Raw genomic sequence first — 15,485 nt, forward strand, 5'->3', positions numbered from 1 at the left:
TATTATTGTGTGCAGACCTGATGCAGATGTGTCACTGCCTGCCCACAGAGTGCTTCTGATCCTGGGTTCTGGCTGTTCCTGAGAGTTTGTGCCTTTGCTCTATCTGCTTGGCCTTTAAGAGGCCGTATTTAGGGAATACAAAAGTTGTTCCTCTTACTGCCTATAAGCAAAGCCATTTCTTAATTGTTACACAAGAAACAAAGTTTTTGGATCTGAGCAAGTTACAGGATGATGGAGTTACGCTGGTACATTTTGAATCATTCATTTTAACATCTAGGTCACGAGTGCATTGTCCTTATCTGAGACCCTTTAGACTGTTTGCAGTTCCAGCCTTCCTGAACAGCTGAGGAAAACTTAAGGATTAAATACTTAGGGTGTTAATTTTCAGTTATTCCATGCTACTGGGAGAGTGGGTGATCAGCAAAACAATATATGTACTCAGTTATTTGGTTATGGATTAGAGAGGTTTTTAACTTTCTTACTGAACTTTTTAAAACTAATTTTGAACATCCACTTAAAGCCAGTCTTGCATGTGTTCAACAGGGGTTATGGTTTTGTTTTTGTTGTTGTGTGTTTTTAGAAGTGGACTAAAAAAAACCCCTGCATTTCCTGTATATAATTAAGTTCTTACATCTCCAGTCCTAGAAGACTGTTATCTTCTGTTCTCTAGTCTGCTGGTGAGGCCGTGCATGCAGTGAAATACTCAGTGGTAACAGATGAGTTAATCTAATTACTCTGAAGTGGAGTGTGTGAAAACAAAAGCGTTAATTTCAATTCTGTGTTAATCCATAGTCATCCTGGCTTTTGTTTCCTTCCTGTTTTGTTTTGGTTTATATAAAAGAAAGTAGGTTAGTCTTTAAATTGTTGCATGGTTTCAGGTTATATGCAAAATGGATTTATGGAAGGTAAGAAAAAAGGGGTGATGCAGTAACCACATTAGATGTGTTTGGTAAATGAAGTCTTCATAACAGTGAATTCTACTCTAGTGTGTTATTTAATGAAAAAATTCTGCAGGGCCGTGGCTTTTTTGGTAATCCTGCACCATCTTTAGCCTGTAACAGAGACTTCAGATAAGATCTGTGAGAATCCACTTTCATTCTAAACTGACCCGGTTTAGACTTCAGTCCCTTTCTTGTGTATGTGGAGTGAAAGCTGTAGCCATGTTAATGTTTGCTCCTCCTGACTCAGTTCACATCAACCACTGAACCAATGTACTGGAGAACTCTATAGTACCTGTTTGCACCTCTTAGATCTTCCTGTGACACCTTGGCAAAGGTGGCTGGTGAAAGTGTTTGAGGAGTACTGCAGAAGACTGAGTTGTTGACCCTGTGTGTTCTAAGACAGCTTATGCAGGTCCCAAATGGTGTGAAATGCCTTGGAGATTTGGTGCTCTACAGTTACAGGCTGTATGTATAGCCTGTATCTCAAATGCAAGCTTCAGCAGCAGTGGAATTTTAAATTCTTATACGTCTCTCAACTGGATCTTGAATTAATAATAATAAATAGCAGGTATAGATTATGGATTGCACAGACATCAGCATGAGTCAGTATTGGTTGCTGATATCAGAGTGGATGTGGATGCAGAAGGGTGGCTGGGACATGCAAGTCTGCCCAGCTGTCTTACCTCTGCAAGAGAGATGGGCCTAAATTTGAGAATTGACTTAAAACTTGTTTCCCCTGACTGAGAACTCTTTTGCTCTGCTGATTCAGCTTGATGGAACAAGTACTGGTCTACATTGTGACCCTAAAAGTCATTGAAATTGCAGTAGATGCTTCAAAATCTTTATATTCATGTTTATATGTAATTTTAATCTGTTTTTGTTATGCATCTTATTACAATATTAAACTTATGGGCAAAGGATTTGTAAAAGCTGAATTTTTTTTTTTTTATAGGAACTCATAATTACTAGTCCAAATAGTGTTAATGAGAAGTGATCTTCTCCTTGGTGGAGTTCATGATTAAAATACAGCATGTTGAAATAATCTGTGACCTGATCTGAACATCTGAATTCATTTTGTGGAATATGGCAAACAGCTGCATTCCAGTTTGGAGCAAAAACAAATACAGTGTATTGACCCACTGAAGATTACAGTAGGCTTTTCAGTTCCATGCTAGCTGTACTTATTGAAGAAAATTGATTTGAGAGTGCTTCTGCTTTTGAATGATTTTTTTTTTTAAATGTCCGGAAGAAAGGAAATGGAACATACGGATGATGAGACTTTGATGTGTAAAGAAGTTAATTATCTAAACCATCAAACAAAACGTGGGCTGTGGAAGTAATTATTGTAAAGGGTCTGACGAAGCCTGACAAGCTGTTGGTTTTTTATGTCAAGAAAATGCTGTACACCTGCTTGATTTGGAAGTTAAATCATTTGGTTGCAGCAGGAAGACAAAGTTTTTAGTGAAGCAGAAGCTGATAAGCTTTCAGCCCTCAAACCTACTGATACTTACACAGATGTACAACCTTTCAAGTTTTTTTAATTAAACTGTTCTTCTCCGTTTGGAGGGCAGGAACCTTAAAAAGTATTTACTCCAAAGTAGGACACGCATGAATCACAAATGTTATGCTGTGAGGAGGCAACTGTGGAATTCTGTCCCATGGTTTTTTTAATTTTGGGAGAGTGCTTCATAAGTTAACAGGACCTCATGGATAAAGCAAAATCTCTTATGGACGTTCAAAGAAAATAGCCATATGCTTTAAATTATATCATTTTCAAAAAAAGTTAAACTTAAAAAACCCTGTAAGTCTTTGTATGTTATTCAGCTTTAAATGGCACATCGATTGATATGTTTTAAGATTATTTTTTTTCTACAGTTGTTCTAGAAAGTATTAACTGAGATGTTCCCCTGACTACTTTAGGGTCTGGGTTAAATATAGAATTTACAGTACATTAACTTATGTTTAGAAATCTTGGTACTGTGGTACTGGGTATAAGTAATAGTAGCTACTAAAATGAGTCATAATCAGTCCAAATCAGACAATGAACAGTAAAATACATATAAAATTTGAAACCTTTGGGCTGTTCCTCATGCATGGGTACTACTGCAGCTTCTTCCTCCATCCCTTCCATGTGTACATAGAGCCTTCTTAGAAATACTGTCACCTTCCTTCATGTTACATGTTCTTTACTTTTTATTTAAACTCACTAATTTGACTGTTTACATTATAGGATTCTTTGGTAACTGCTGATTATGGCAGGATCCTGCCAACACTTAAGCCTGGTGTGTAACTACTCGTGATTAAAATCAGACTTTAGTGGGAGTAAACTTGTGATTAAAGTTATACATGTGCATAAGTGCTTGCAGGGTGGGGTCCTGAGTTAGAGTCTGCTTTAGGATGAATAGAAGTCTGTGAAAATCCACTTGAAAGCACTAATAAAGTAAACCTGCATCTAAATGCATAAACATTTTGGGTTTATTGTTCGTCCATATACTGTTATGTCATTAGCCTTGCAAAACACCAGTTCTTTTGTTACATTTTGAAGGTATCTTATGCTTTGTATTTAGAGTTACAAATATTTTTTTAACACAAAGCATAATATTTGTGCTTTCAGTGGTGTTTGATATAAATCTGGTCACTTACTTTGCAGTTGCTCTTTTAGAGAAGATTGTACCTTAACTTCACAATTTAAAACTAGAGGAAGGTAGGACTCTCTAGAGGCATTATGGCAAAGCAAGCTGTATTCACATAGGGCTTTTGTTGTCATTACTGCTGCTGCTAGTATGAGAAATGAGCAGTACAACTCAACTGTTACTAGTTTGCAGCAAACTAGGAGAGGAAGAAATGGAGTGGGAATATATTCTTTTATCAGGAGACTTCTGTAGCATGTGCAGTGCTTAAAGAAATTTATTGAAGCAAAAACTCCCTATTACGTATTCATAGAGTTTTCCATAGTTAGATAAATGTCAGTCTTCTAGTAAATTATTGTCTAAAGGCATTTGACTTGCCTATTATTCAAGAGGAAAATGTAGATACATTAATTATTTCATAGAGTAGGAGTAGAATTGTTCTGTGGAATTTTTTTATGAGAAATTTGTATAGAAAGACTGTAAACTATTTTGTGCGAAGATAGTACCTTCATTCATGTAAGTCTTATGATGGTGTTCAGGGATCATTTTCTAACACATTTGTTTTAAAGACTTAAGTAGTATGTGTGTGTAAAGCTGGTGTTTTAGAAAGGAAAGTTGTGATCTTGGTCCTTATCCAGATTTATCTGTCTTTTTCTGATTTTCTGTTTTACTCCTCTTAGTCTCAGTGGAGATGGTGTGGATGTGGTTTATTAGGGCTTAGCATGCTGCAGGAATATAAGAGGATGTTTTGAGTAGCAAGACACTGGTGCCTATGAATACCATATATTCCAGAATAAGAGTGTTTTTATCCTAACACTTCTCCATTAGTGCTCCCAGGGTAACTCTAAGTGATATTTCAAAAAATAGTGCACATTCCAAATACTTTGCCTCTTACTTTTTCTGCAGTGTTTCACATGGGCTTCTTTTTGCTTGCACAGCCTTTGCATTCAAGTCTACCCCAAACACCTTTTTATCCCTTTTGACTGTCTAGTGTAAAACAAACACGTCCTCTCTTTAAAAAGTATAGTAAATGCTGTTATTTCTTTGTTTACTCAGATGAGCAGCACTGTGGCCAGCCCGATGTCAACTGTTACCTCTGCAAGCAGTTCAAGAAAATCGACAAGCTTTACACCTGAATTACAAAGTATGATGTAAGTAATCAGTCCAAATATCTGTTAATATCTGATTTTGTGCAGTTTTTAGCTGGTTTCTTAGAATGTATGTATAGGGGTGATGGGCGAAAGAAGAGCAGGTGTTAGTGATGGAGCTGTTAGTGGTTTATTTCTGATTTGTAAAACATTCAGAGGTGACCTGGATAAAACCCATATTCTGTATTCAGAAGAGAGAAAATCCTACTGAGCAAAGAAATACATTTTTTTTTTTTTTTATATTACAGTAGACTTCTTTAGAGACCTATATTTGTCAGTCCTTTATCAAAGAAAGCTAAGCTTCCTGTTCTCAGATACGCTTGTTAATACAAAATATTTATTTAAATAACTTTCTGTGCTAGTAGAGAGAGGTAGACTGCTGACATTGTAATATTACTGATTAAATAAAGATACGGAGCACTTGTAAGTAGCTGGGGTTTGACAGATAGGAAGAAGTTAAGAAGTTAATGGTATTTGTTGTTAATTAACAATAGATTCTTTGAAACACAGTTCCAAGCTGTGATACTATACAATTTTTGTAGCTTACAGGTTATAAAACCTTGGATGTTACTTAAACAAGTGGGTTTTGTCAGTCTTAAAAATTCTTGTGTAATTGGAAGGATTCTTTCTGCAGGAATTTCTTCATTTGTCTAGACCAGTAACCTACTGCACTGGGCTGACTGTGAGTCTTCGTTCTGTAGGAAAGTAACATAACCATCAAGAAGTTTGACCTGCTACTATCAGGATTTTTTTCCCCTTTCTTTGTGTATCCAAGACACTGTACTGTCAGGGTGGGGGCAGGGGCAAGCAATGAGCTTGTTCCCATGTGGATTTGTGCTCCTGCTTTATCAAACGCTTTAAAGAATACTTCAAGTTACAGCTGAAAGAAATCTAACCTCTAAAGCTGCAGATGGAGAGCTGGGCTGTAGTAGCTCATGTCTAAATTGCACTTTTTAAAAAGAAAACCAAGTGATTGTGAATGTTACTTATGGAGTGGGGGGAGAGGATGCACATTTGCCAGTTGCTGAGGTCAGCGGCACATAAAAGGGAGCTTTGCTTTATGAAATCTTGCAGAATTGTCCAGAAGGATTCTTCCCTGTGCTCATTTGTCAGAGTTGAAAATGAAATGGAGAAAGCTAGTCCCAGAGTACAGAGACATAAATCCATGGTTTCAAAAGATAGTGGTAATCATTGGCTCTTCTCACTGCAGTCTTGGCTCTGGAAGACTGTCCAGGATGTTGTTTAAAATAGCAAGAGGTAAAGAAGGATGGACTAACCGAGAATTTTGGGCTACTGATCTTTACTTTGGCAAAGTCATTGAAAACACTCCATTTGAAAGCTGCTTTTTACTGTGTTGCTGCCTTTTTTTTCTTTTAAATTTCTAACCGTCTATATATAAATCAAAATAGCTACAGCATCCACATTCTGACTCATAGATGGATAACTGTGTTTTAATGACAGGGAAATCTTATTTATTAAAATTACAGATGTGTCCTGACTGTTAACATGGTTCTATCTCTTTGATTCTCTTACTTTAGGTCATTAATCATTGAGTATCTATTAATGTGTTTGCATATGGCTTTTAATATATTGCCTTGTGCAAGTTAAAGTTTTTAGATATTCTTATCTGAAATATTCCACTCTCCTCCTTCCCCTTTCCATGGTGTTGGGGCTGAAGATTAACACAGGAAGAATGTTAAAGCTTAGTTTCATATTTAAAATTTGTATAAATATTTTTTTTTCTACCAGTTGCCTTGCATAAACATAAAGAAGTTAAAGTATTTCAAGCTTCCACAGAGTTATTTACCTGCATAAAACCTGCATTTAGCTTTGTAATGTAGTGGAAATACTTCAGATTTTAGTATTGTTGTATCACACTAGATATGCTCTCTGGTTTTGCTACTTTTGTACTTGTGAAAGGAGTTATTTAGGAGCTTAAGTGTTTTAGGTCATGTCAGGCTACATTTGAGCTGCCTTTGTTTCATCTTGGTCAGTTACAATTATGACATTATTTTATAAGCAAACTGGTAAATCTCAGTGTTGTGTGCCAAGTCTCCCACCTTCCCTGCTCTCACACACTCAAGCTGTTCCTAACTGTCCCCAGTGGCTCCTTCCTGCTCCTGTTAGGAGATACAAGACTTCCTTCGGGTTAAATGTTGGTGAGAATGATGCTCTCTTGCTTGTCCTGCCAGTGTGTTGTAAATTCATCTTTACTGTGACATCATAACTAGTGATTGAATTGCTGTGTGGGCACTAGAGGTGAAAGGAGTTACTTGCCTCCCTTAAATTCTACAAAGAATTCCCTGTCCAAAAATAGAAGACACAATTTGTTTTCAGTTAAACATCTCAAGAGACTACTAGGTTAAGTGGAACATAGGATACTCCCTTGTAAAAAGAGATGATGAGTCCCTGTGTGTTGAATCTGCTAAAGTAGGCGAGTACTTTTTTACTAACCCAGTGGTTTGCTGTATTGAGTTCTTTTCAGATAGAAAAATACTAGTTCTCCCCTTCAAGTCCAGTTATTGTTCACCTCTATTATAGTCACCTTCACTGGAAAATGTAAATGTTGTTCTTAGTAGAGAAAATACCTAACTGTGTTTTGTAAACAACAAAAGAGCAGCTGTAAAGTTTGGGGTCGAAGCCTGTGCATCAGTTTTGAACAGTATCTGAGAAGCCTGCATGTTATTTAGTTGTGGACTTCCTGATAAAGTATGTTGAAACTGCCCTGTCCGCCAGTGTACACATGATTCTGTCAGAATGTTGAAGTTATTGTTGGCCATACAAATGGAAGAAATAGATATTTTCCTTTTGCTTCAGAACTGGTGCAGTTATACTATGAAAGCTATTCAAGCAGGTCTTCTGTGCTTTAGAGTAACAGTTTTCACAGCTTCATTAAACAAGTAGGAGCTGGAGAAATTTCCTGAATGTAGTTGGCACGTTGGAAGTTACATTTCCATTGTTATCTGGGAAGAAAGGACTTTTGAAATGATAAAGTGCCAGGGATGAACCCTGTGGAGCAAAAATGACAACTGTTTCTATTGGCCAGGATGGAAAAACGAAGTTACCCCTTTAAAAGAATTTTCCAGGCTCTGACAGAAGCTGACATTTTTTATAAGCTACATAATTTAGGAAGTTATAGATTCTCCTATTTAAGCAATTTTTAAAAAGTCCATGCTGACATCTCAGGATCCCGGGAAATAGTAAAGGATGGAGAATTATAGCACAAAAAAAGCTGATAACTTTCTTCAAGAAAGAAAATAGAGATCATCTCTGCAGTTTCTTACTGTGGAGTTGAGTAGGATCACCTGTTTCCTAGGGGTTGTAATCTGGAGTAATATAGAGTAATATAACTTGTCCTGCCTTTCTCAACACAAAAAGGTGTGCAGCAAGAAGGTGAACTTGTGAGAAGTCAGTCATACAGGGACACAGGGTGCTAATCCAGAGTGGCACCTGGTAGTTTGTGTGGATGTTAAATAACAGGATTTTGGGAACTTAAAAGGCAGAAGGAACACAGAGAAACTATCTTCATGAAGTAGGATATCAAATCCTGTTAGAACCCAGTACTGAGATCTGGAAATCTGTGGATATCAGCACTTAAGTGTTGCATCAGGGTTTGATTCCCTAGAATGCTCAAAATTTTATGTAGTGTTAAGCTTATGAGTAGTCTCATTTGAGGAGGTTATTCATGTCCTATCCATGTTATGGATGCTCTGCCTTGTTTTGAACCACAGCATTAAGGAATGAGCTGAATCCCTTTGTAGAACTCTTCATGATAAGCTCACAAATATTTTTCTGATTTGAGAATGTAGCAAACTTATATAAGTCTTGGAAGGAAATCATAAAATACTACAGGAGAGTGACCTTAAAGTGTAAAAGTTTTTTTCATAGTATCGAAATATATTTTTTTACTAATAAAATGTTTCTGTTTTTCCATTACAAATATTTAAAATATTTACTTGGATGTGAAGAAATTTTGTTAGAAAAATGTCGCTGTATGTCTAATGCCTGTGTAAATAGCATTAAGTATTAATTTAATATAACTTAATATATTATCATTTAATATAATTAAGATAAATATAAAGTATAACTAGTACTTAATATACTGATCACCTTAAGGGGAATACAGAGTTAAAGTATCAGACTGTCACAGATGGCCCCAAAACACATCAATTTGCAACCTGGTACCTTTTATGTGGCTGTATTTGGCTTATAATGGGTAAGACCTTGAAGTTATTTGATATTTATCTTACCTTTTAAAGGAGCATAATGCTAGATAGATTTTTGCTTCGACTCCCACATGCTTGATTTGGATATTGCATTATGTTACCATGGACTTAACAGCAGTAGGTGTTAACAATTTTAAAAACATTTTCAGTGCATTTTGCTGAGGTTTGTTCTGCGTAGCTTGATTTGGGTGATCTACAGTCCACTTTCAAACTAACTGCTAACTGTAGGGCAGTTACACTTTAAATTACAGTTCTGCCACGTAGATTCACAACCATGATGATTTCACAGTAGCTGCTAAAACTCTTAATTGGGTTGAGATCATCTATTTTGTAATATAAGCACTACTTACGGAGTGAATTTCTGGAAACTGGTGTTCTAAACACTTTTGTTGAAAAATTTGCAGATGAAGAGGGAGTTTTTTTCCACCTCAGTAAAATATCTTGATTTTTCTAAGCTATTTTAACTATTTACAAAAATACTAAATTACCATTATCTGAAGTTGAGAAGTTGTTTTTACTGATTCAGTGTGGGTTTTCCCATGAAAACTCATATATGGAGGGAACAGAGGCTCTGAAGTTTGGATAAATTTTATTCATGTGATTTTTAAAGTGTTTGGTTGATAACTTCAGTGGCAAATATTTAAAGCTAATGAACACTTCAGTTCCCTGCACCCTAGGACTTGATCCTGCAGGTGACCCAGTCTTCAGTCTTGCATGCCTCAGTAATTTTATGACAGCTCTAAACTGATGATAGATCTCAGAGTTATATTACCTAAAGTAACAGTTACACTTCTGTATCAATGTGTGGGTTTTGTCTACTGCATTTTTTTTGTGCCTCAACATGCAGCACCATTGGCAATGGCTGGCTCTTTTACCACACTAATGCAAGCTGGTGGAAAATGCTGTTAGCTTTGAATCAGAGCAAAAGGAAAATGTGTAAGGAACTTAATTCTGAATTAAGTGCATTAAAAGCTGCTTTTTTCCTCCCATTTGTCTGTAACATGAATATATATTAAATTAAACCTAATTTCTTAATTAGCTCTTAATATAGGCTTCATAACAAAAATAATGAATTTGATGTTACAAGGCTATAAAGAGAAATTTAATGATGTAAGTAGTGGAGAAAATGTTTTTATTTAGTTTATGTATGGCTTTCTGATTATTCATTTGATTTTCTGTGTTTAATACTAAAGTAATACTAAGTTTCATATTATATCAATGGATATTGTTGTTACTAATCGATTGTTTTTTTCCAAACAGTGAAAGTCAGTTATTTCAAATGCAGTTCCTATTTCAACTTTCTTCAGCTTCTAATATACTCCAGTGTTACTGTGCAACAGAGATCTTAATCTTCATATTCACTCTTTATTTGTAAATGTATTTATAATCTATTTTTACTTTTAACCCATAACAAATTATGGGAGAGGCTTGGTAGGAATTGAGGCTAGTTCTTAAACCTGTATTACATTGAGTCCTTGCACATGTCTGCCTAATTTTTGGGATGTTCACATGATCCTTGTTATTCAAGTATTTGAATGCTTTATCAATATTTATAGTTTTTTTCCTATCCTTTACTTCTCTATTTCCGTGGGCTGCTGTGTATGTACATTGTGTCATTGTTCATCTATACATCACAAAAATCAATCAAGTAAAGAAAAACTAAGTTAAGGACTTCAGTTTTGCCAACACAGTGGTGGTTTTGTTCTGTTGGTTTAATGTATTTCATTAAGATAAAGTTTACATAGGATCTATAACAAATCTACTGACAGTTGTTTTTTCAGTGTCTCTTTCCTCAGCAAACAGTGGTAGAATAAAGAATACTGAACATAGATGTGCTGAATCTAAGACAAGAAGTTTGGTAATAAGAACTGGAACTTGCAGTTTTCAGTTTGGGAAAGTGATGAATAATTTCAGAGATTCAGTTCCTGTCTGAATACTTTCAATGTCTAAAACACCTCAGAAGGTTTTCCCTAAACTTAGTGAAGGCTACATCAGATGAAGAAGTCATGATTCAGTCATGTTGTTCTAGATATATATACGTAGGTCTGGAGATGCATTTAGAGCTGTAAGGATAGTGAATGCTATAGCTAACTAGCAACATCTTAAACATTTCTGTGTAGGAGAGGTATGGGCAGGCAATACATTTGAATTGAGAAATGCATTACTTTTTCTCCTTAGTTTCATTTTCAGATGCTATGGTAATTCTGGTGATAAGTGTTTCTTTCAGTAGTTCATAGTAAAAGGCAAATTTGAACAAATTTTTTTTCAGTACAGTTATCAGAACATAAAAAAACCAACTTCTATTTGTTTATGGTACTACCAACTGCAATAGTTGAAAAATAAAGTTAAGGCTTGCTTAGACTGACTTTGTGTATCTATGGCAGTGCTGGTAGTGAAGCTGCTGTGCTGTAAGAAGAACTCAAAAACATTTCTTACTTTTGTTAATTTTCAACTTATAATATCACTATTACAGGTAGTTATTCAGAGGCAATAAACAATAGAAAGCTCATGTACTCCCTACTTTTTCCTCCTTTTTAACTTTAGAAATTTGTGAAGCTGCTAACTAGTGACTGCTGGTTCTGATGGGGCATGAGTGTATTTCATTGTATTCAAGAAAAATGGGGAGAAGTGGGTTAGAGTTTGTCTCAGCATTGCTAGTGTTATTTTGTCTTACTAAGATTAAAATGGTATTTTTGATCCTTTTAATGCTACTGACTGTACTGCACAAACTGGCCATGGGACAGGGACAGAAAATAACATGTGTGTGCACAGTGTAAGTAAATAAAACAGATGGAAGACTTCCCTGCTGAGCTTAATATGATGATCTGTGCCTTCTGTTCTTTTTGTCTTTTTACTTTTGCATCAAAATACTTCTGGGAATATAAAATGGAATGTTATGGAGAATAACATCTAGGTTGCTGAACATGAAGTCTTTCAACCTGAGTATTTTCAGTAATAGTTTCTCATGCACTGGGCTTCAGGGTGTAACAGAGTGAACTTTCATGACTGTTCCTGTTGTAATATTTTTCAGTAATATTTGCCTCATTAAACTATTCAATAGTACTTCAGGCTGACTAGTAGAGAGCAGTTCTAGGTGTCTAGTCACTCATAGAGTCTCTAGGTTGAACATACTTTTCTTTCAGACTCGCAGACATAGCGTGGTATTTTTTTCCCTATGTACAATGCAATCTTATAAAATCTGCTCCTTTTATTGTCTGTTGCAGCCTTATCGGTCAAATTAGTTTAGGAATTCTACTTAGGATTTCTCATCCATTTTGAGATGACAACATCTTAAGGATTGAAATTCTACTTTTCTGAATGTGAAATGAAATTATCAAAAAGTATGAGCTCTGAACTGATCTTTTCTCCCATGGATGTATTTGGATAACACCTGCTGACTTGAGTTAAATTAGCATTGGTTCAGCACAATGTGACCTGGAAGATGTCATTGATTTCTTTGAGTGTCAGATGTTAAATTTATTTTTCAATACAGAAGTGCAAATTCTGTTTGATAATGACATGACTTTTTTTTGTTTAATCCATTTTTGTTTTTTTTTTTCTTGTTAATCCAGTTTTCAGTTTCATAATCCAAATACTTTGAGTCATTCAGGTTATGTGCTTTCTAAAAAAAAAAAAAAAATCTGCATTTTGTGTTGTTTGCAAGGTGTAATTTACTGATGAGTGTTTTACCTAAAGTGTTTTATTGTATGATTTAGTGAGGTAACTTTTAAAATACATTCTGTCACGTTTCTAGCTTATTGTCCAAAACCTTTGTCATTCTTTGTAGCTTTTAGTCAGCCTGCTACTTGCTTTTTGATAAAGGTCTACTTTTATTACCCTAGTCTTCAAAACACACATGGCATTTTCCACATCTCTTTGTGACAAGGGGTTTTGGTGCTGGTAAATCCAGTTTGTAGTTGTTAAACCTCAACCACGGTGGTTTTGTGGTGTTTTTGTTTTTTTTTTCCCTCTGTTATGCCTAAATGTATAAGCTTGTGAGGCAGATATAAGCATAAATACGAGGGCTGCCCTTCCCCTCCTGCCAGGTTCAGTTCTTCCTTAGGAAGAGCAGAGTTTTTAGTGGTGGCTTTCATATGTCTTAGGTTTCTTGGAATGCAGAGCACATGCAGATCCTGATTCTACTTGAAACAAGTAAATTATTATAGTGACTAGGAAGTTATGCTGAATAGACAGTTTAGATGATTGTTTTTAATAAAGTGGTCCAGAATTTAGCAAGCAACACATGAGTGCATGCTTGAGTTGAATATTAATAATAATTATGTAGGATGAGATCTGGTAGCAGTCACATAACCCTAATATGTCTGTTACCTTATGGCTGCAGCTGGTTGCATGCTTGTCCCTCTTTGCTTTTGAAGTTGATCAGAGAAATCATCTGAGTTTGGATAGTCCATTTGGAATGATAGTGGAAGAAAACATCAGTAATGACCTGGCTGACTGAGCGCTTTGGTTAACCAAACTGTAATTTGGGATTGTAAAGAATTTCTCTATTCTGTCCCATACTTGTTTACCATATTTAAACCCAGAATTGTGCTGAGATTGCATTGCTCAAAAATAACCAGTTTAGTCTTCTGAGCTGAAATCCTTCTCTGCAAATACACACAGAAGACTTTTTTCCCCTCCCTTCAGTAGAGACACCAGAAGGGCAGTGGCAGCAGATGTGGTACCTGTTTATCAGGTTATTTGTTGCCTTTACCTCATTAAATACATCAGGCAAGAATGGTATGAGATATAAAAGGAAAGCTTAGTTCTGTTCCTAGTTTGCTAAGTAGGATGGAGTACAGGAAGGACATTCATTAGAGACAGAATTTACTACAGCTCTTTCTGCTGCTGATGTGATATTTTTAAGCTTTTAAAGGCAGCCTCTTCTGGGCAGTGCTTAGTGCAAGAGAATTTGCTGAGGAGGCCTAATAAGGTTCTCACAACTGGTAATAAAAGATGCAAGGTCTGAAAATGGAGTGAGGTTTTTAAAAAGCTATTTGAAAATTCGTTTTTTCAAGCTACCACATTTCTGTACTGCATTTTGAAGTGTAGCTATTTTAGACCTCCTGTTTGTAATACCGAAGTTTTATTTTACCTTTTAGTAGCAGAGTTCACTTGAAAGACAGCCTGAACGTAGGCCTTGCTAGTGTCAAACTTTGTGTCTGAAGTACACTTGTTCTATCTCTTGCTGCTCTCTGTCATGTTCTTTTTCTGTGGTGGTGGTTGTTGTAAAGTATCCTGTCCCTATGTATGGAGGGTGCAAAAATCTATGGGGGACCTGAATTAATGTATGGAATAGTAGTATCTGGGCAGTCTTTTACATAAAACAAATAAATTGCTGAGTCTCTATAAAGAGTTAGGAAAGAACATTCCTGTAACTAATTTCAAAATTACATTTGTACTCAGAAAGCTTGCAAAAGCAACACGTGAAGGATGTTTGTATGAGGAAAGACTAGAGAGATTAAGCTGGATAACTGTTTTTACTATAAACAAAATTAACTGAAGCCTAGCATTAGTTGGGGTTATGTGGATCTTGTATTTCTGCTCTACTAGTACAATATTTTTCTTGTGCCAGTTTGAAGTTAATGTAGGTTTTGCAGTTAATTTGTGGAATCAGTTGTAATAAGTATGAGAAGAGTTACTCTAAGGGTTTTTCTGGTTTCAAGTCTTGACAAGTTGCTTTAAGGTACCATCTAATAACTAATTAAAAGATTTTAAAATTTGGAAATGATCTATCCTTCTTAAGACATACATATATTTTAACCAAATAATTAAGCCATAAACTAACATTAATCAAGTTCAGCATTTTCTACTTTTTTTCCCCAAGTGTAATAAATTGTAATACATTGGTTCTAGCAGACTGAACCTGAAAATCCAGTTTAACCACAGAGATGACCATAACTGGCAGATGTCTGTTCTGAAGTGCTGAAGTCTAAGCTGCAGAACTTGCAATCTTGGTTTATTTGTTTTAATCACGTTTAATTTGTCAGCAGATTGTATGTGTCAAGGTGCAATGTTAAATGTTATTCATCCTACAGAATGGTAGGGATACCATAATTACTACTGGCTTTCTCATTCTTCTGAAGTTATTCCACCCCATGGAATAGTTTTCAGTTGCATCAGATAATTTATTGAAAATCAACAGTTAGAAATACATAAGTGACCAGGGTTAGAAGGAGGAGAAGGAAACTGCAGGTTGCACTGTGTTCTGGGTAGGTAGCTCAGGGGATCTTTCTCATCTAGGTGGTGTTTCTGGCTTGTTCAGCTATCTGCTGTGTGGCTTCAGAGGGAAATACCTTTATAGGTGTTTGGTTTTTAGATTTTGATCCCCAGGTTTTTCTGGACTGATGCTGAGGTCTGCCTTCCCTGGTATGTGGCCCTCTCTCTGGAGTTATAAGATAGCCCTTAGCAGTTAAAAAATGTGTTTGTGTTTTTCTCTATCTTTCTGAGTTCAACATAGCAATTTAGATTATGACGTTCTCCCTAAATTGGTCTGCAAGGTGATTAGTTTATCCTCAAATCCCACACTGGCTCTGGGAC

General features: G+C 35.9%; 1 protein-coding gene across 1 annotated transcript in view; it reads left to right on the forward strand.

Moving 5' to 3' along the window:
• Window positions 1-4,633: 4,633 nt before the first annotated feature.
• Window positions 4,634-15,485, forward strand: part of SUPT3H (suppressor of Ty 3 homolog (S. cerevisiae)) — a gene marked incomplete at its 3' end in the record, with an annotated part of 211,110 nt that continues 200,258 nt past the window's right edge. Inside the window, exon 1 of the mRNA XM_008943067.1 lies at window positions 4,634-4,722. Coding sequence (XP_008941315.1) covers window positions 4,652-4,722 — 71 coding nt within the window. The remainder of the gene's footprint in view (window positions 4,723-15,485) is intronic.

This window comes from Merops nubicus, unplaced genomic scaffold, assembly GCF_000691845.1.
Source record: "Merops nubicus isolate BGI_N331 unplaced genomic scaffold, ASM69184v1 scaffold18186, whole genome shotgun sequence".
NCBI classification, from domain to species: Eukaryota; Metazoa; Chordata; class Aves; order Coraciiformes; family Meropidae; genus Merops; species Merops nubicus.